At 36.7% G+C, this 22,741-nt stretch overlaps 1 protein-coding gene across 1 annotated transcript in view; it reads left to right on the forward strand.

Moving 5' to 3' along the window:
- SBF2 (SET binding factor 2) overlaps positions 1–22,741 on the forward strand; it is a 518,495-nt gene that overhangs the window by 386,167 nt on the left and 109,587 nt on the right. Inside the window, exons 17-19 of the mRNA XM_012654180.1 lie at positions 17,708–17,878; positions 19,062–19,324; positions 21,735–21,907. Of these exons, the coding sequence (XP_012509634.1) occupies positions 17,708–17,878; positions 19,062–19,324; positions 21,735–21,907 (607 nt within the window). The remainder of the gene's footprint in view (positions 1–17,707; positions 17,879–19,061; positions 19,325–21,734; positions 21,908–22,741) is intronic.

The following is a 22,741-nucleotide window of genomic DNA, read 5'->3' on the forward strand; positions in this document are numbered from 1 at the left end:
TGGGCTCAAGTGATCCTTCTGCCTCAGCCTCCCGAGTAGCTGGGACTACAGGCATGCGCCACCATGCCCGGCTAATTTTTTTCTATATTAGTTGTCCAATTAATTTCTTCCTATTTTTAGTAGAGACGGGGTCTCGCTCTTGCTTAGGCTGGTTTCGAACTCCTGAGCTCAAACAATCCGCCTGCCTCCGCCTCCCAGAGTGCTGGGATTACAGGCGTGAGCCACTGCGCCCAGCCATAAATCACTTTTTAGTGATTGCTTCAGCTCATTGGAAAGACTCCCCAAGTCCTAGATAGGTAGTCCTCCTTTCATCTCTGGTAAAGTGGGATATAAGACTTGTTAGCATCAAAAAGCCAAAGCCATTTTTAGAGTGCCTAATATATTATTTTTATCTAGGAACAATATTGAGTTCCATCAGCAGAGGAGCAAGAGTGACTTTAGAACATATGCTGTTTGGTGCAAGCCAATGGGACTTGCGCATTGGAACCAGTAGCTGTCAATTCCTCTTCCATCCCCACTTGTTGTTATGTTATACCTTGTTATGAATTTGCAGCTCCCTCACTCTAGATCTGGTTTTAAAACAATTCGCTTAGAAGATTGCCCTTGCTTCAGGAGGAATTGTGTGAAAAAGAAGAAAGAGACAGTATAGATCATCGAATTAAGTAGTAAAAGCCTAGGGAACAGCCCCTTGTGAACCAGAATTCAGTTAATGGGTGTCTTTATAGAAGTATATCCTAATGACACAGATAAAAGCATAAGAGATTGAGGCCAAATCAAAGAATTTTAATATCAACAAAACTTCACAATATCCCAGTTAATTTAATTTTCTAATTCATCAAGAGTTAAAACCTAAACATTTCATTTCAAATCATATAGTTGGAAATCTTACTTTGGGCCACTTTCCTGCCTTGGTAGGTATAGTAAAAATAAGCACAATCAGCCACACTTTTTATTTGAGGGTTTTGTAGGACTTTGGGTTTATAAATTCTCACCTACAAACAAAGATTCAGGAAGTAAAGATTCAGTAGATTGTGCTGATTCTTAGCTGAGCCTACATACCCTGGCAGGTTTGGAGTTAGAATTTGTTATGTCTCTGAAATCTCTAAAGTACTGGGGATGAATACTATAGCTGTGGCTGCTAGGCAGTGAAAAACTATGCATGACATATGCCTCAGCCTGCCAAGTAGCTGGAACTACAGTTGCATACCACCATGCCTGGCTGATTTTTTAATTTTTTGTGGAGATAGGATCTTGCTATGTTGCCCAGACTGGTCTCGAACTCCTTGCCTTGGGTGATCCTCCCACTTCAGCCTTCCAAAGTGCTGGGATTATAGGTGTGAGCCACTGCATCTGGCCCTGTCTTTATTTTCTATTTCATTTTTATTCCATATGTAATAACCACATTTTGAAGTGTTTTCTAAGGCTTTTTAAAGTAATATACAAAGATTACAGTTTACAACAAAAAACAGAGGTCCCTGCCCTACCCCCAAGAACTACTTTTCAGACACAACTATGGTAAAACTCTTCAGGTGTTTCTTTTGATATTAATATTTCATTTATTTGATTATTTTCTCTTCTCAATTTTCTTTCTCCTTCTAGAACTTCTACTGGTTGGATACTAATAGGACTAATACTCTAATTTGTCCAAACATTTTATTATGAAACTTTTCAAACATATAGAAAAATTGAAAAAAATTTATGGTTGGACATCCAATAAACCTATCTAGAGCCTAGCATTAACAGTTTTCTATCTTTTCTTTATACATATCTATCCATTCATTAATCCATTGTTATGTATTTTAAAGTGAATTATAGTCATCACATAATACCAGTATTTCAGTGTATATATCATTTACTGGAGTTTATAACTAGAATTATAACTAGAGTTTATATTTTCTTCTTTTGAGGTAAATTTTCGTACAATAAATGTACCAAACTTATTTGTGCATTTTACTAAGGTTTTTTAGTAGCTTTATTGAGGTATACTTGATATACAATAAACTGTACATATTTAAACTTCACAATTTGGTGAGTTTTGACATATGTATACATCCAGGGAATCATCACCCCCGCAAAGTTCCCTCATGCCCCATTGTATTCCCTCCACCCTACCCATCTCCAGTCTCCACCTCCACTCCGATTCCCAGAAAAACACTGATCTGCTTTCTGTCACTACAGAGTAGTTTGTATTTTCTAGAGTTATATATAAATGTAATTATACAATATTGTGACCTTTTTTGTTGGACCTCACGCAGCATAATTATTTTGAGATTCATCCATGTTGTATGTATCAATTGTTCATTGCTTTTTATTGGTGAGTAGCATTCCATTGTATAAATATACAACTATTTGTCAGTCCATTAACCTGTTGGTGGAAATTTGGGTTGTTTCCACATTTAAACTGTTACAAATAAAGCTATTAAGAATAGTTATATACATATTTTCTATGGAAATATATTTCATTTTTTCTTGGGTAAATACCTAAGAATGGAATGGCTGGATGATGTGGTAGGTATTAATACATGTTTAGCTCTTTAAGACTGCAGTCCTCAACCTTTTTGGCACAACGGACCAGTTTCATGGAAGACAATTTTTCCATGGGATGAGAGGGGGTGTAGGCGGAGCTCAGGCGGTGATGAGAGCAATGGGGAGCAGCTATAAGTACAGATGAAGCTTGAAGCTTCACTGACCCACCTGCCACTCACATCCTTCTGTGTGCCCCCATCCTTCTGTGCGCCGCCCCTTCCTAAGTTTCATGGAAGACCATTTTTCTATGGGGTGGGGTATGGGGGGTACAGCAGAGCTCTTCAGCCTGGGGCTGGGGACCGAAGCTTTAAGAAATATAAATAAATAAAGCTTAAAAGTAAGCTTTTTTACAAAGTGCTACCATTTTATATTGCTTCAAACAGTATATGAGAGTTTCAATTCCTCCACATTCTCATGTCAGTGTTTTTAATTTTAGCCATTCTAATATATACAAAGTAGTATGTTATTGTGATGTTCCTTTTCATTTCCCTAATGAGTAATAATAATATTGAATGTCTTTGCATGTGCTTATTTTGCTATCAATATACCATCTCTGGTGAAGTGTCTATTCAAATATTTTGCCTTTCTTTTTTAATTGGACCTTTTAGTTTTCTTATTGCTGAATTTTAAATTTCTTTACATACCCTGGATACAAGTTCTTTAACAGATATATGATTTGCAAACATTTTCTCCCAGTCCATGGCTTGTCTTTTTATTCTCTTAATAGTGTCTTTCAAACAGGACGGGTATTTGTATACACAAGGAGTGCAATGCGCACCACCCGAAGGATGGACATATTTGAAACACGGACTTGGGGGGGGGACCAAGGGCAACATACGTAACCTAAACATCTATACCCCCATAATATGCTGAAATAAAAGAAAAAGAAAAAAAAAATCAGAAGTGTTTTTTTTATTTTTTATGAAATCTTATTTATTGATTTTTTTTTCCTTTATGGATATGTTTTTAGTGTCCAATCTAAGAAATCTTTGTCTAGCTCAAGGTCATAAAGATTTTTTTGCTGTGTTTTCTTCTAGAAGTTTTATAGTATATTAGGATTTACATTTAGGCCTATGGTCCTTTTGAGTCAACTTTTCTATACAGTGGGTATGATCAATGATCTAATTGTTTGAACACCATTTCTTACAGAGATTATCCTTTGTCTACTGAATTGCCTTTGCATCTTTGTTAAAAAGCAGTTGTGTGTGTGTGTGTATACATGCACACATATACACACACATATATATGTTTATATCAGTCTTGAGTATTACAGGTTTATATTAATAAGTCTTGAAATTAGATAGTGTTAGTCCTCCAACTTTGTTTTCCTTTTACAGAGTTGTTTTGGCTAAATTCAAAGGCTAGAACCTTTGAATTTCCATATGAATTTTAGAGTGAATTTTATAATGTCTATAAAGAAAAAAGCCTGCTGGGATTTAAATTGGGATTGCATCAAATCTTTAGATCAGTTTGGAGAAAACTGACATTTCAACAACATTGATCTTCCAATCTATAAATGAGATCGATCTCTCCATTTATTTTGGTCTTCTTTAGTTTCTCTCAGCAATGTTTTATAGTTTTCAGTGTCCAGATTTTAGCATATTTTGTCAGATTTACTCCTAAAGTATTTCATTTTTTGGATGCTTATTATAAATGGTATTGTTTTAGTAATTTCAATTTTCATTGCTAGCATGCAGAAATACAATTTATTTTTGTATATTACTCAAGTATCCTGCAAACTTGTTAAAATCAGTTATTTTAGTAGCTTTTTTGTAGATTCTGGCAGATTTTCTACATAGACAATTATGTTATCTACAAATAAAGATAATTTTACTTCTTCCTTTACAATCTGGATACTTTTTATTTCTTATCGCCTTATTTCACTGGCTAGAACATCCAGTACAATGTTAAGTGGGCATGGTAAGAGTATAGACATCTCTGTACTCCTCCCAATCTTAGGGGGAAAGCATTCAGTCTTTCACCATTAAGTACGACATTTAGCTGTAGGATTTTCGTAGATTCCTTTATCAGGTTAAAGAATTTTTCTTTTATTTCTAGATGCCAGGAGATTTTACCAAGCATTTTGTTAAGTGCTTTTTCTGCATTTAATGAGTCATATGGTTTTTCTTTCATAGTTTGTTATGGCACATTGCATGGATTGATTTTGAATGTTAAACCTGCCCTACATTCCTAGGATAAACTTACTCAGTTATGATGTATTATCCTTTTAATACATTACTGATTTGATTTGCTAAAATTTTGTTTCAATTTTTTGCATCTATGGTCATAAAACATATTGGTCTATTTTTATAGTATCTTTTTCTGGTTTTGTTATCAGAGTAACTAACACTGGCCTCACAGAATAGGTCAGGAAGTATTCCCTCCTCTTTAATGATTTGGAAGCATTTGTATTGAATTTGTATTAGTTTTTCTCAAATGTTTGGTGGAATTTCTAGTAAAGTGGTTTGTGTCTAGAGTTTTCTTTGAGAAAAGATTTTAAACTACAATTTTAATTTCTATAATAGATATGGAGCTATACAAGTTATCTATTTCCTCTTGAGTGAGGTTTGGTAATTTGTATTAATATCTGATATTGTAATTTATAAGAAATATATATTTTGGTCTTCTCCATTTCCTGGCACACAGCTGCTAAAACCCTTGGAATAGCTGAAGTGATATGTGTCTTTTTGTGTACTAGCAGCTGGAGGCTCCTGGATAGCCTCAGGATGGGGGTTGTTTGCCAGGGGAATCAACCGTGTGATTAGGGAGTTGGAACTTTCAACTAACCCCTACCTTCCGGTGGCCAATGCTTTAATCAATCATGCCTACGTAATGAAGCCTCTGGGTTGCTGAACATATCCACCTGCCAGGAATGTGAGCACCCAATCCCATTGGGACAGAGAAGCTCCTGCACTCAGGATTCTTTTGAACCTTGCCCTATATACATCTTCATCTGGGCATTCATTTGTATCCTTTAAAATATTCTTTGTAATAAATCAGCAATAGTAAGGAAAGTGTTTCTCTGACTTCTGTGAGTCATTCTAGCAAATGACTGAACCTGAGAAGGGGGTTATGAGAACATCCAGTTTATAGCTGATCAGTTAGTTCTAGAGGTTTAGACTTGCAATTGGCATCCAAAGTCAGCGGGGGGTGGGGTGGGCAATCTTGTGGGACTGAGCCCTTAACCTGTTTGATCTGACTCAAACGCCACGTAGATTGTGTCAGAATTGAATTGAATTATGGAATACCTAGTTTATATCGGAGAATTGGTCAGTCTGAGAAAAAACCCACACATCTGGTCAGATAAGTGCTCTATGTTGAGTGTTGAGAGTATAGTAGGAGAAAAGGAAAAAACACCCTGTTGACATCTTTTTAAAATAACAGCTTTATTGAAATATAATTCACATACCATACAATTCATTCATTTAAAGTATACAATTCAAAGGTTTTTAGTGTATTCCCCATCGCTACAATTCATTTTTAAATATTTTCATCACCCCAAAAAGAAATAGTCTACCCATTAGCTTTCATTCCCCATTCCTCCCTCCCCTCAGCCCTAGGTGACCACTAATCACTTTCTGACTCTATGGATTTGCCTATTCTGGATATTTTATTTAAAATGGAATAATGTGTGATATTTTATGACAGGCTTCTTTCTCTTAACATAATGTTTTCAAGGTTCGTCTGTGTTATGGCATGTGTGTACCTCATATCTTTTTATTGCCATTTAATATTTTGCTGTGTGGATGTATCCTATTTATTCATTCATTAATCAGTTGATGAATATTTGGGTTGTTTCCATTTTTAATTAAGATATAATTTATATGTCATAAAATTCACCTTTTAAAGTGTGAAAAGGGCTTTTCCTTTTCTAAGTAGTATGGGGTTTCAGCTTTATCTGCTCCTCAAAATTTGTTACTGCTTATAAATCCATTTCCTGATTTCTAAAATTTTATTAACATCACTAATTTATTTTTTTTTTAATTTTTTTTTTTTTTTGAGACAGAGTCTGGTTCTGTTGCCCTGGCTAGAGTGCCATGGCATCAGCCTAGCTCACAGCAACCTCGGACTCCTGGGCTCAGGTGATTCTCCTGCCTCAGCCTCCCGAGTAGCTGGGACTACAGGCATGCGCCACCATGCCCGGCTAATTTTTTCTGTATATATATTTTTAGTTGTCCAGATAATTTCTTTCTATTTTTTAGTAGAGATGGGGTCTCGCTCTTGCTCAGGCTGGTCTCGAACTCCTGACCTTGAGCGATCCACCCACCTCGGCCTCCCAGAGTGCTAGGATTACAGGCGTGAGCCGCAGTGCCCTGCCAACATCACTAATTTAACGTTGTCTTCTTTCTCATTCTCTTCGTTCCTGTCTGTCTTTACCAGTTTCTTCTTTTGCTGTCATTTCAGTGGGGTTTAGGGAGCAAAGGAGTATTTAGTAAGCCACATTTAACAAAAAGTTCCCCGAATTTTTTTTTTTTTTTTTTTTTTGAGATAGAGTCTCACTGTCACCCCAGCTAGAGTGCAGCGGCTCATTGCAACCTCAAACTCCTGGGCTCAAGCAGTACTCCTGCCTAAGCCTCTTAAGTAGCTGGGACTACAGGCACACACCACCAAGCCCAGCTACCACAGGCGCACACCACCACGCCTGGTTAATTTTTCTATTTTTTTGTAGAGAGAGTCTCACTCTTGCTCAGGCTGGTCTCAAACTCCTGAGCTCAAGCTATCCTCCCAGAGTGCTAGGATTATAGGTGTGAGGCACCATGCCCGGCCCCTTAAAATCATTTTTGAAGAAAAAGAAATTGTCTATAATTCCACTACCTTTACTTCACTTTCATTTTGTCTTTTCCTCCCAGTCTTTGTGTACGTGCAGACATATCAGCATGTTTGACTTGTTTTCTGGAATGTGGCATAAGCTCTTGGAAGCATGTCATCATGTTAACCACTTTAATGGCAACATGATATTCAATTGTGTTAATAATGTACTGTCATTTGCCTAACTTTTCTTCTCTATAGTTGGATATTAAAATTGCTAACTTTAGAGGTGGGTAGCTATTGAAGATAATGCCATAATAAGCGTTTTTGTTGAGCTTTAGGGCCATTTGCAAGTACATGTACTAAGAGCTATGATGCACCAAATCCCTTCATTTCCTGGGCCAGGACACACTGATGCCTTTCTTTTATTGCTCTTTTTGCACTTACTTACACTTCAGAGAGAACACCTTGTTCTTTGTCTACTAGCCTTGTTGATTACATTCTCCCAGTCAGGCCCTTTATATGCTGTTATAAATAACATTATTAGGTTCCTCAGTCATCCCATGTGGAGTTCTTATCTCCCATATAGATTATAGGCACTTCATAGACAAGGACTCCATAGTGCTTGGCACTGAGTTAATAAAAACACAAATTTCCAGCAAACACTTACAGACAGATTTTTTTGGTTTTTTTTAAAGAATAGTTTAAATTAAATATTTAAAAATGTATGAGTTCATAAAGATATTAATTCTTAAAAAACTAAACTAATTGGTCACCCATAGTAGATGCTAGAAAAACAACTCATTGTTTTTAAAACTGATAAATGAAGAGATAGAATCAAGTATTTATTCTGTTTTTCTAATACAGACTATGTATGTGGGTCACCAAACAGTTGATAAGGGGAAGTGTTTCTGTTTATAGGAATATTCTAGCTAATGAATGAGAAAATAATGCTAGAATGAACATATCCCTATTTTGCTACTTCTATTGATTGATGCATCTAAGCATTAACAATCAACATCTTCTAACATAACAAAAGGAGAGGTAAACAGGTATGCCCCCTTATGGTAGTACTTTCTGAAGTATTCTTGCCAAACAAGCCTGAATCTGATCAAGCCTCTAGATTCCACTACAAATTTGTAGGAAACACAGAGGGCAAAAGAATATGTCAGATGACATCACCGGGATGCAGTCAGCAACCAGTGATCAGTCAGACTTATGGAAACTTTATAGGACAAATGATCCAGTTTCTTCAACAAATAAATTGCAAGTGGGAAGAGAACCTATAGAATAAAACTAACCCTAGTGATATACAAACTAATGGTAATATATAGACCTTATTTGGGCCCTACCCAAGTAGTTAAACAAACTGATTATAAAAATAACAACAGCAAAAAAAAAAGAAAAACTTTTTTACATTTATAAAACAATTATAAATTTGAGTAATAACTATATACTTGATATTAAACAATTATTTTGATTGATACATAATTATACATATTTACGGGGTACATGTGATATTTTGATATATGCATACAATGTGTAATGATCAAATCAGGGCAATTAGGACATCCATCACCTCAAACATTATCATTCCTTTCTGTTGGAACATTTCAGATCTTCTCTTCTAGCTATTTTGAAATATACAGTAAATTATTCTTAACTATAGTCACACTACTGTACTATCAAACACTAGAACTTATTCCTTCTCTCCAGCTGTATTTTTGTACCCATTAACCAACCTCTCTTTATTCCCCACCTCCTTACCCTTCCCAGCCTCTGGTAATTATCATTCTACTCTTTACCTCGACAAGATGAACTTCTTTTGCTCCCACATGTGAGTGAGAACATGTGATATTTGTCTTTCAGTGCCTGGCTTATTTCATTTAACATAATGACACCTAGTTCCATCTGTGTTGCTACAAATGACAGGATTTCATCTTTATTGTGGCTGATTTCTATTTTGTTATGTATATATATCACATTTTCTTTATCTATTCATCCATTGGTGGACACTTAGGTTGATTCCATGTCTTGACTATTATGAATAGTGAAGCAGTGAACATAGGCATGCAGATATCTCTTCAATATACTGATTTCCTTTTTTTTGGATATATATTAGGCAGTGGGATTGCCAGATCATATGGTAGCTCTATTCTTAGTTTTCTAAGGAACCTCCATACTGTTTTCCATAATGACTGTACTAATTTACCTTCCCATCAGCAGTATACTAGCATTCTCCTTTCTCTGTATCCTCGCCATCATCTGTTATTTTTTGTCTTTTTGATAATAGCCATTTAAACTGGGGTGAAGATGATACCACATTGTGGTTTTGATTTACATTTCCCCAATGTTTAGTGATGTTGAGCATTTTTTCATATGCGTGTTGACCATTTGCTCGTCTTCTTTGAAAAATGTCTATTCAGATCATTTGCCCGTTTTTAAATCGGATTATTTGGGTTTTTTGCTGTTGAGTTGTTTGAGTTCTTTATATAGTCTGATTATTAATCCCCTGTTGGATGGATAGTTTGTAAATATGTTCTCCCATTCTGTGGGTTGTCTCTTTACTCTGTTGATTGTTTCCTTTGCTGTACAGAAGCTGTTTAGCTTGATTTAATCCCATTTGTCTATATTTGCTTTTGCTGCCTATAGTTTTGAGGTCTTACCTAAAAAATCTTTGCCCCAGACCAATGTCCTGAAGTGCTTCCCCAATGTTTTCTTCTAGTAGTTTCATAGTTTTGGGTCTCATATTTAAATCTTTAAATTATTTTGATTTGATTTTTGTATGTAGTGAGAGATAGGGATCTAGTTTTATTTTCCTGCATATAACGTCTAGTTTTCCCAGCATCATTTATTGAAGAGACTGCCCTTTCCCCATTGAATGTTCTTGGTGTCTTTGTTGAAAATCAGTTGGCAGTAAATACATAGATTTATTTCTGGGTTCTCTCTATTCTATTCCATTGGTCTGTGAGTCTGTTTTTATGTCAGTGCCATACTATTTTGGTTACTATAGCTTTGTAGTATATTTTGAAGTTAGATAGTATGATGCCTCCAGCTTTGTTCTTTTTGCTCATGATTGCTTTGCTATTCAGGGTCTTCTGTGGTTCTATGTGAATTTCAGGATTGTTTTTTCTAGTTCTGTAAAGGATGTCATTGGTATTTTGATAGAGATTGCATTGAATCTGTAGATTGCTTTTGGTAGTATGGTCACTTTCACAATATTCTTCCAATCCACAAACATGGGATGTCTCTGCATTATTTTGTGACCTCTTCAATTCATTTTGTCAGTATCTTACAGTTTTCCTCATAGATCTTTACCCTCTTGGTTACATTTATTCCTAGGTATTTTTTTTTGGTAGCAATTGTAAGCAGAATTGCTTTCTTGATTTCTTTTTCCACTAGTTCATTGTTAGTGTATAGAAATGATAATCATTTTCATATATTAATTTCGTATCCTGCAACTTTACTGAATTTGCCTATCAATTCTAAGAGTTTTTTGGTGGAGCTTTTAGGGTTATATATAAGATCATATTGTCTGCAAATAGGGACAGTTTGCCTTCTTCCTTTCCAATTTGTATGCTCTTTATTTCTTTCCCTTGCCTAATTGCTCTGGCTAGGAATTCCTGGTATTAAAGAATTATTGTTAATTTTTTTAAATTGTGGATCTGCAAAATGTCTACATGAAATAATTTCTTATGAGAAACCTAGTTAATGTATAATAACCCCAAAATGCAGTACAGATAACAATGGGAATTACCATATTTTTTGGAACCCCTTTCAAGTACTTCCAAGCATATTAAATGATACTGAAACCAATAATCAAAAGTTGACAGTTGACATATGTGATAATGTTCATGCACCATTGTTTACAATAGTAAAAAGTTGGAAGTAACACAAATGTCTATTAATAGGAACAAGGAAATGCTGTATATTCATACAATGGAATTCCATACAGTAGTTAAATTGTGCAGTGTTGAAAAACTAGACTCTGTAGCTGAATTTGAATCCTAGCTCTGGCTGTGCCATTTCCTAGCAATGTTCCCTTGGGCAAGTTACTTAATTTTGTGCCTCAGTTTCTTCATTTTTAAACAGGTGAAATAATAGCACTCATCTCAGTGAGTCATAAGATTGCTGTGAGGATTAGTCAGTTGATAAATATTCATAGTGAGGATTCAGTACAGATTAGTTATAATAATTCTTACTACCTGAATAAATCTAGTAACATAATATGTGAAAAAACAAGTTGAAGAATGAAACACAATATTGTACCATTTATATAAAGTTTTAAAAACTGTCAAAAATGGAGGCGAAGGCCGGGCGCAGTGGCTCACGCCTGTAATCCTAGCACTCTGGGAGGCCGAGGCGGGCAGATCATTGGAGCTCAGGAGTTCGAGACCAGCCTGAGCAAGAGCGAGACCCCGCCTCTACTAAAATTAGAAAGAAATTAATCGGACAACTAAAAATATATAGAAAAAATTAGCTGGGCATGGTGGCGCATGCCTGTAGTCCCAGCTACTCGGGAGGCTGAGGCAGGAGGATGGCTCGAGCCCAGGAGTTTGAGGTTGCTGTGGGCTAGGCTGACGCCACGGCACTCACTCTAGCCCGAGACTCTGTCTCAAAAAAAAAAAAAAAAAAAAAAAATTGGAGGCGAAGGTTAGGGGGAATTTGGATTATGTTTATATTTTTGAGAATACCAAACCCCCAGGAAGCAAAGGACTTAACAAGTCTTGTATTTGGTTAGTACTAATTTCTGGACCACAAAGTAGAGAAATTGATTTACCCTCTGATCTCTCACTATATACTAAGTAACTTAAGACGAATCATTAGAAGGATAAGCGGTTTAAAAATGAACTTCAATCCTATCATTCCAACTACTGACATTTACAGAACCTGGTACTTCAAATGAATACTGGGTAATTCTGGTAGATAATACTTCTCATGCAGAAATTGCATAGCTGGATCTTTTCAGCAACCCAGTAGACGTTTAGACCATTCTGAATTTAAGGATATTTGCACTGTCCAATCTCTGAGTATTAGATAGTAGAACAAGAAAAACTATAGTAGATATTCACAATCACCTCTGTTTAACTAAATGGATTACTTACTATTCTGTAAACCCCACTGACTCATAAAGACAATATCCTAAATACTCACTGCTTTTAGACCATTTTCTTTCTGTCCCTACTGAGTTGTATGTTTATAAAAGCCAATTGTGTTTTGTCCCAATTAACTACATAGTTTTGTTAGATATTACATAAATAGATGAAATATGAGTTGTAAACTCATTCCATTGTATTCCATTGTATGAATATACAGCATTTCCTTGTTCCTATTAATAGACATTTGTGTTACTTCCATGAAAACCTTGAATAAGGGATAAAATAAAACCTGCAATGTAACTTTTATATTCTTTGTGGATATATACAAGTAGAAAAACAAAATGGGAAAGATACATACCTAATTTAGGATAATTGTCACCTCTAGGATAAGAGAGAAATATAGGATCAGGAGAGGTATACAGTGGACTTCAAATCTATAATGTACATCCTTTGGTTAAAGAAAGCAGAGGGAGGGAAGGAGGTACAAAGCAAAAATTTTTTTTTTTTTTGAGACAGGGTCTCGCTCTGTTGCCCAGCTAGAGTGCAGTGGCATCATCATAGCTCACTGCAACCTCAAACTCCTGGACTCAAGCAATCCTCCTGCCTCAGCCTCCCAAGTAGCTGGGACTGTAGGCACATGCTACCATGCCTGGCTAACTTTTTTTATATTTTGTAGTGACAACATCTCACTGTGTTGCTCAGGCTGGTCTCAAACTTCTGGCCTAAAGCAATCCTCCCAGCTTGCCCTCCCAAAGTGCTAGGATTACAGGCGTGAGCCAGTGCTCCCAGCCACACAAATACGTTTAAGATACAAAGCCAGGTTTTGAATACACATTTTTCCTATTTCCTGTCTTCCTTTATTTTATTTCTAAAGACTAAGCATTTCCAAAATTTATCCAAAAATGCTCTAAAATTAATTTTTAAAGTGACTTAATATCTGAACTTGGTCAGGCCAGAATAGAATCACAAAAGGACTTGCTAGCACCATCCCCAAACTATGTAATGAGGTACACTTATATTCCAGGGACCAGAACTGGATAGGAAATCTCCAGCAGTTTAGGCAGTGAATCTCTGCATTATTCTTTAAGACCATTACATGCTTATGGAATGAGTCCTGCCAGCTAGGTTTCTTTCCTGAAATCTGGTTTTCCCTTGAGCTCCCTAATTGGAGTCTTGGGCCTGGAGAGCAAACACGTCTAGCCAAACAGGCCCCTTATACTGACATCTTAACCTTTCCTTTGACCGTCTCATCTCTTAGATTATTTGTATCCATTTATTTGGATTTGAATCTGGCCTGCTGGTTGGCAAACCCCATGAGTTTATTCTTCATATCCTGTCCCATGCTGGGTTTCCTCTGAAAGCTTTGTGGAAAATGAATGGCATTGCTTAATCTAGTACTGTCAGGGCTATTTTTTCTAGATAAGGAAGGAAGTCAACACATTCTTAAACATCTCATAAAATTACATGGCACAATATCACTTGTTTCTTTAGGACAGAACCATAAAAATTATTATGAAATGTAAAGTAAATATTGTTGCCAGAATTGCAGGGAAAGAAAGAGAGATGTCATTTGACAGAAGCATTCCCAACCACCACCACCACCACCACCACCACCACCACCACCCTCACACCCATAGGATGGATTGAATCTCATCTTTGCACAAAATAAAAGATTATGAAGGTGCTATACAGACTAGTTTGGGAAACCATCTTCGGGAAAGTTTTTTCTTAAAACCAGAGAAATGATGAAAATCAGGAGATAGTTTTATCCACAGGTGCTTATTTTCTTTGTTTACTAAAACTGCTGCTACTGTCACAGGTGAGGCTGAATCTGAAACCCTAAGAAGTCTCATGACATCTTTCTCTACATAGTTACATTACAGTTCTGCTTTGTTGAATATCTTAATTTTGTATCTTACAGAAACAAAGTAAAGTAACCTTATTTCTATTTCCATCTCTTCTACTCATCTTGCTATGTGACCTTGGGCAAATCTGTTTTTTTAGAGTCTCTCTCAAATGTACAGGGAACACATACAGTATTCACCTTAGTACCCACTTTCTAGCCCATCCAGACTGCAAAGCTCCATTTTTCTAATTTCGGCGTCAAGCCATGAGGGAGTCTAGGCAGAATGAGGGGCTACTGCCCTCTGCTGGCCCCGAGAACACACCTGCCCATCAGTGCAGTGGCCCTGCCCATCCTAACACTGAAGGACACAGTGCCCTTTGTGTGTGGTTGAGTAGACATAGCAAGAAACCACAAAGAAAGAAAGCAAATCACATGTTTGGAAAAATAATAATATTTTAACTTTTGGGGTATTATTGATTTCTTATGCATATATCAGGAGATAGTTTTATCCACAAGTGGTTTTCTCCGTTTACTAATCCTACTGCTACTATCGCAGATGCCACAGCCATTTGTGACTGTCTTGCAACCAAAATTGTTTGTCCTATAGTCACTTCATTCTGCTGTAATTCTTACCTAGTAAACAGGCTGTGGGTTCTGACCCTGTGGCCTACGGTCACCCTGTTTTGCACCATTTTTCTACCTTGGAAGATATATAGTCCCACTTTTGTTCAAAAGATTTAGAGAAGGTTTTACCTATTAACTTTTAGTTTGTGAATGAACAGGAAGATACAGGTTGAGTATCCCTAATTTGAAAATCCGAAATGCTCCAAAATTAGAAAGTTTTTGAAGGTTGACATGACACCCAAGGGAAATGCTCACTGGAGCATTTTGGATTTCAGATTTTCATATTTGGAATGCTCAACCAGTAAATATAATGCAAATATTCCCATATCTAAAAAAATCCAAAATCCAAAACACTTCTGGTCCCAAGCATTTCAGATAAGGGATATTCAACCTGTAATGTCAACTGAAATATGCCAAGGAAGGTACATATGCAGCATTAGTGAAACAATGCTGAAGGAGGAAGGCAGGGCTTCATTAAACCCTCAGGTTCCTGTATAGCTCTGTTAAGTTTTAATTAAAAAATTATAATTATTAACTTTTTTGGTGTGTTGATTATCCTAAAACTATAATACTTTATGAGAAACTGATAAGGATTTCTTAAGAGCTCAGATTTTTTTGAGCTCATCTATATTAATATATTTTTTGGACTCCAAAATTTTTAGAGTTACTATTCATTATATTGTGCTGCATTTATAAGAAATATAAATTTCTTGACTATACTCATGGGAAAGGCAGTTGAGAATTATGCTTTTATCTTACTTGAATTTTGGGCCTTTAAAATCTCTTTGAAAATAGGCTTGTGCGCTGCTGCTGTAGTAATTGTTAGTTCTTAGAGTAAAGGACTAAAAAGTGAAGCGGAAAAGAGCATGTGACCCACAAACCAAGTGTCTTCATGCAGAGTGTAAAAGCAGCTTGTGATTTACGATGTGTGTGGCTTCTGCTTACGCACTCACAAAAACCACACACATTTTGTCCATGATTTCCCATAGGTAGATAGGTCCGTGATTTCCTATAGATAGTGGTTGTGTCTTAAATGAGCAGACAGGCATCATTAAGTCCAAAAATGATCCGTGTGCACCTTCCCCTCAGCGCACTCCTGACTTTTGCTTTGTGGTCAGCCCCAACTTACAGCAACGTAATAGGGAGAATTGGATGTATAGCCGGTCACCTCAGCAGCAGTACGCAGTCCTGTTTCGAAAAGGTCTTAGACACGGAATGCAGTACACAGGGATTCACATAGGCAAGATCACAACACTCTGCTTCTAACTACACAAGTACTACATTCCATGGTACCCACTATGCCTGTTTTAGCTCTAGACCAAGAATAAAATTAGTATGTATCAAGCATAAAATTTTTTACCGGATATCTCATATATCTGGTATATATCCCTAAGAAATGAACTGGCTTTTGCAGCATAGCTGTTACATATGTAACCTTAATAGTAATCTTCAGTGTCCAACATTTCAGGAGAAGAGAATTTAGCTTATTAAATTGTTTCAAAAGAAAATTTATCAGAAACTTTAGTTCTACTCACAGAAAGCAGATGAACTCAATTCCAAAGAATAAAATGGATCCAAAAAAATGCCTATCTATTGAAAATGGGTGACACTCGCTCCTTCTTGAGAAATGATGAATTTAAAAATTGTTGAAACATCCTTAATGAAAGCAGTGGCTGTGGAAAGATGACTTAAATCATTAACTGAAATTTGGTGATGTAAATTATCTTTAAAATTAAAAATGCAATATTATATAAAGTTTCGTCAGAGGTTTCAAGGCAGTATATTACATTGAGAAACAAAATCATAAAGTGGGGCAAAAAGTAAAAAAGTGCTAACTGGCACTTAATTTGGCAGTTAATTTATGATTTGCTTTCAGTTCTTTTGGAAGACAATTTGGTGTAGTAAAAGGAGCAGGGGCTTTGGAACCAAACAAACTTTGGGCTTGAAACCCATTTCCACCACTTATATAATTGTTATATGGCCTTGGGCAATCACTTAAACCTCCCTAAACTTCTGTTCTCTCTTCCTTAAATTGGGAATAATAATGTGCATCTTACGAGATTTTTAGTATTAAATTAGATATATAAATATATAGAAAGTGCCTACCAAGTGTCTGCAGAGTTAGTTTTCCCTCCTTCTACAGTTAATCACCTCTTAAGTTCACTCTAACTCTGAAGCCCAGCGGGAAGTCCTGGAAAAGAAGGAGGTTTGGTTTGTGTTTATCTTCCCATGCCCAGATTTGGTTACCAGAAAATGCCCTTGAAACCCAGAGCAGTCTTCTAGGGAGTATGTGAGCCAGGCAGCAGCTTTTATGGAGAGGTAATGGGCTAGAGCGAGCAGTAGGAAGGGTGCAGTTCCTCCTTCATGATACACCCTCATTCTGTGTGTAAGGCCAAGCTGTAGGTTCACTCACATTTCAATTAGTGCCCTTAAAAAAAATGTACTCTAAAACCAAGTAGAAGAAATTTTAAATTATCTGACGTTTTATGTTTAGGTTATAATGGATTTTATTATATGTCCTAATTGTAGTAATATTTACCAACTCTACAGCACCTACTATATACACAGTAACAATGCTAGGTACGTTTCATATATTCTCTAATTAATAACAACTTTGATTTTTAGCTGTTGCTAAAATGCCCATTTTGATAAATTAAGTCACTGAAACCCTCAAGGATTCAATAGTAAGCCCAAGGTTACCAGTTAAAATGGAGTAAATTGCTGATTGCTAGACATGTACTGCCATAAGATATTCTTCAGAGAAATCCTTTGATCACATCTATGATTAACTGTGGCCCTGTGACCTTTCAAACTGTCATAACTCTGCCAGCTCCATGATGATGGATATTGTGTGTTCTCACAGAAACTTGCCCCTGGAGTCAGCCAGTTTGCCTACACCTGTGTACAGGACCACCCCATTTGGACGAATCAGCAGTTTTGGGAGACAACCTTTTACAATGCAGTGCAGGAACAGGTTCGCTCCCTTTATCTCTCAGCCAAGGAAGACAATCATGCCCCACATCTGAAACAAAAGGTAAGAGGAGAGACAAAAAGAAAGGTACTTGTGTGGGGCTAGATTCTGGCTTTAAGGAAAGCTTATACAGATGTTCTCAGGACAAAAAGAAATCTAGCCACTTCCTACCAGTGTATTTGGGGGTTATTTTAGGGAGCCCTGTGGTGAGCATCTTTCTTCTGTTGATTTCTGACATTATATTTTTCCATAATAACTTCTTAATACAGTTCTTTAGCCTAGGATTACTTTAATATGTTTTAATAAATAAGAATTTTATGGAAACAACTATATGAAGTTGAATAGAAAGAGCAAACCTAAAATACATAGGCATACATCTCTATGCAACTAACTTCCCTGAAGAAATGTCAAATTAAAGTTAATTGACTCTAAAATAAGTGTAAAATTTAGTAATTCTGCTCAAAAACAGGCCAGTAATAAATCTCGGTCTTCTTTTAGGAATATTCTGTATATGTTTCTGTATAGCTTATCAGCATAAAATGTCTTTAAGAAAAATATCAAGAAAATATTTTAAAATAAAGAAAATTGTTTTTAGTTTGAAAGAGTAGTGTACTAGCTCTCTGGTTTGGGGCAAGTCATGTTACTTCTCTGCCTTATTTCCTTGTCAGTAAAGTGAATAGATATGATGATTATAAGATTTTAATGTCTTAATATATGTAAAGTGCATTGAAGAGTACCTGGCACATAGTAAATAAGTGTTAGAAACCATCATCCTCAGGAATTGAACTTAAAGCAGCCTTAATCAGCATTATACTTCAGAAATAGTTGGGTTGGTGGGGTGCTTTTGATAGTTTTTTAAGCAGCTGTAATGTTAATATTGATATATCTCAAAAGCATTCGTAGAGCAAACACATGCCACTGCTTTTATGTCATCCACTCTAAAGAAGTCCGTCTCTGAGCCGTAGGTTGGGTGCAAGTGAGACCATAGACGTACCAGCTTGTCACAAGTTATAAAGTGCTTTTCTACTGCTTCCTTGGGTTTGGTGCATGGTTCCACTCAAGGCCTGTTAGATCCGGGGAAAAAGACTTAGGTTTTGTTTTGCGGTGGTTGTTATGTTTTGTTTATATGTTTTCATTTTTGCTGACATAGATACTTAATAGAAAAATTGCTTAAAACATTTATGTTTTTTGAAGCTCATATGAAATGATGGATGTTCTGTTTGGATTGTGTTGCTTTGTTTTTTAGGATAAGCTTCCTGATGACCAGTATCAGGAGAGGACAGCAATGGACCTGGCAGCTGAGCAGCTACGCCTTTGGCCGACTCTGAGCAAATCAACTCAGCAAGAGTTAGTGCAACATGAGGAAAGCACTGTCTTCAGTCAGGCCATTCACTTTGCAAACCTCATGGTCAACCTGCTTGTTCCACTGGACACAAGTAAAAACAAGCTCCTAAGAACATCAGCGCCAGGTGACTGGGAGAGTGGAAGCAACAGCATTGTCACAAACAGGTACCAAAATGTAGACATACAGAAACCTTCCTCCTACTCTTCTTGGGGCCATGTTGACTTAGCAGAGAATATGAAGCATTTTGGGCAAATATTGCTGTACATATTTCAAAAATTAATCATTTTTCCTCACCTTTAGACTTGCTCAGCTCTTCTCTATAAAAGATTGACTTCATCCTACTATTCTTAGCCACCTCCCACACTCTCTTCTCTTTTATGCCCTAACTTTCCAAATGTCTCACCCACGACTGAACCAGCCCTTCAGTTGCTTTCTGCCAAAGCAATTTACAGAAAGTTTGCTCTGAAAAATTACTAGTGAGTGTCTTCTTGCCAAAGTGATTATTTGTTTCCCAAATAATCCTTTTCCTCAACTTTATAGTCATGTCCTTAACCATGCCTTACTCTCTACCATCCAGTGACTTTACCACTGAGAATAAAACCCAAAATCTTTACCATGTCCTACAAGGCCTAACAGGATCTGTTCCCTGGCTACTGCTCGGACCTTATTTCCTATCACTCTTCTGTCAAATAAACTGATCTCCCTACCGATGCTAATCCTTAAACACTCTAAGCATATTACTGCCTCAGGTCCTTTGTACTGGTTGTCCCCTCATTCTGGAACACTCTCTCCAAAATAGTCACAAGAATCACTCCCTCACTTTATTTAGGTCTCTGCTCAAATGTTACATACCCAGAGAGGCCCCCATGACTTCTCTATCTTAAGTAGCACCTCCATCACTCTATCTCCTACCTTGCATTATTTTTCTTTCATGACATTCTCCACAGCCTAATTTATTTCATATGTTTGCTTACTATCTGTCTCCTTTGTCTGTTTTGTTCATTGCTAAATCCCCAGGGTCTTTGCACATAGTACGTACTCAAGTAATATTTGGTTGAACAAATGATTAAATGAATGAATAAATGAACAGATCACCCCAACAGCAATGAAATTCTATCCTTTTTAGGGCTTCAGTGGTGGATGCTGCAACATCCTTGTAGTTCTTCTAGTTCCCATAAATTGTTCATCTCAGGCTCTTTCAGGCAGCTCCTCTTCTCTTTCCATTCTCAATTCTTCTGCCAAAATCTTTATACTCTGTTGGAAAGCTCATCCAAAAGCCTAAATCTCTGGACGCAACCTCTCAGTCTCCCTGACCTGGGTACCTCATCTTTGTCAAGAGCACGTAAGAGTTTCTGATCTTCGAGGCTAGACAACTTAGCGTCAGCATTTTGCACCATACAGTCAATGCACAGATCTCTTATCTCTTCTCGTGTAGAGTTTCTAATCTATTCCCTGGTTATTTTATGTGAACAATATAGTTTAGGCCCTTATCACTTCAAGCCATAATTGTAACAGTCTCTTGGTTGTTTCATTTTTTATTCCTCTCTCTTTCTGTAGTTATCGGACCTACTGCCAAAAGAATCTTCCTGAAATGATGCTTTCACATTCCTTCACTGCTTGTGATTCCACAAGACTCTGTTTCACCAATTCTGGGCTCATCTGCCTGATTTTTAAGATCTTCCTTAATCTGTCCCCAGCTGTATCTCCCACTGCCAGTCAAGTTGATCTTCATTATGACCAACAATAATTATATTTTCCTTTGCTTTTAAAGTTGTCATTATAGACGACCATGCTCTCTCAAAGTCTGCATAGTAAATGGGAAAGGCACCTAAGTCCTTCAGTGGTTTCAGATGATGTGATGGCCATATTCTTTGCTTAGCTTTACTTTGACACTGATTCAGCTAATGCGGTTGGCTTTGGAGCAGAGAGAAGTGAATTGGTTAGAACAGACAAATGAGTCTTTTCCATGATTAGCAATCTAATTCATTGAATAGTAGGAGCTGAATAAGCAACAGGGGCAGAGATTGCGCTTTAACATCTGCTCCATTTCAAATTTGTTCCCCTCTCTTGCGTGATTTTATCACCTAGAGAGGAATGGTGACTTCAAAGTGGCCAGATGGGTTGTAATTCACTCAGAGAGAGATAAATTCTGGCAAGAGAAGGGTTCATAGGACAGTTTGGTCCTTCCATATGGAAGAATAGGCTAGTTGCTGAGAAAAATATTTTACTTTGCCTACCAGGGAATATGTTCCCCAGTTGCCAAAGATAGCCATATTACTTTGTTTGGCTCTATGTAGTAATTAACTTGGGACGGTAAGTTTTTTTTAGAAGATTCAGGTAGCAGATATTAAATGCTTTATTTTCTATGGTTCCCGAGTTCCTTTTGGGAGAATGACAGAAGGTATCCCTTACAGAAACAAATCTGGGTCCAAAGGATAATGCCTGAAAGTATTTTCCAAATATAGGCAAGTAGAACATTGAGCACATTTTGACGGCTATGTAAATTGACTACTCGGTAGTAGTCATTTGTTGCATTTGCATACTGACCGTGACTTCTTTCCTTGACTGTCTTAGTATTGCAGGAAGTGTAGCTGAGAGTTATGATACAGAGAGTGGGTTTGAAGATTCAGAGAATAATGACATTGCCAATTCTGTTGTACGGTTCATTACCCGATTTATTGACAAAGTTTGTACAGAGAGTGGAGTTACTCAGGATCATATCAAGAGCCTTCACTGCATGATACCAGGTAATCACTTTGCAAATATTAGAGAATCACAATATTAGAGATAATTGAGTTGCAGCACAAAACCTGTAATACTTGTCTTCCATGTAGTTTAGATTATTAAGTATGAAATGTCTGATTTACTTAAGTACTAAGTTTGACAGTTGATATCTCTGTCATGTCACTTTGACATTTCTTGTTTTACGTTTATGGTGAATGTACATCCTCAGTCTTTCAAACACATGTTTTGGCTTGTGAATATCTTTCAGATTTTTTTTAGAGCAATTTTTGTGAAACCATGGATAAGTCAAAAATTTGTGTTGTTTTCAAATGAGTTTCGTTGTGGAACCAATGCAGCACAGACAGCTCAAAATATCAAAAGTGTTTGAGAAAGATGTGGCTAAAGAACACACAGTACATCGATGGTTTGAAAAGTTCCGTTCCAGTGATTTTTAACCTTGAAAATTAGCTACGTGGGTAACCTGAGACCAAGGTGGATAATGATGAGCTGAAAGCTGTAGTGGAAAGCGAATCCATCTCAATCTACGTGTCAATTAGCAGCAAGGTTTGATGTTACTATTCCAACAATATTGGACCATTTGAAACAAACTGGCAAAGTTAAAGAAGCTGGATAGATGGGTTCTGCATGAATTAAACGAGTGCTAGAAAGAGATACCGTCTCAAAGCTTGCTATTCTTTGCTGTCGCAACATAAAGGTGAATCTTTTCTACACCGTATGATTACGTGTGATGAAGAATGGATTCTTTTTTAAAATAGCAAGCATTCAGCACAAAGGTTGGATAAAGATGAAGTGCCAAAACACAGTCCAAAACCAAATATTCATCAAAAAAAGCTAAT

The sequence above is a fragment of the Propithecus coquereli genome, unplaced genomic scaffold (assembly GCF_000956105.1).
Source record: "Propithecus coquereli isolate 6110/MARCELLA unplaced genomic scaffold, Pcoq_1.0 Scaffold44, whole genome shotgun sequence".
Classification (NCBI taxonomy): domain Eukaryota; kingdom Metazoa; phylum Chordata; class Mammalia; order Primates; family Indriidae; genus Propithecus; species Propithecus coquereli.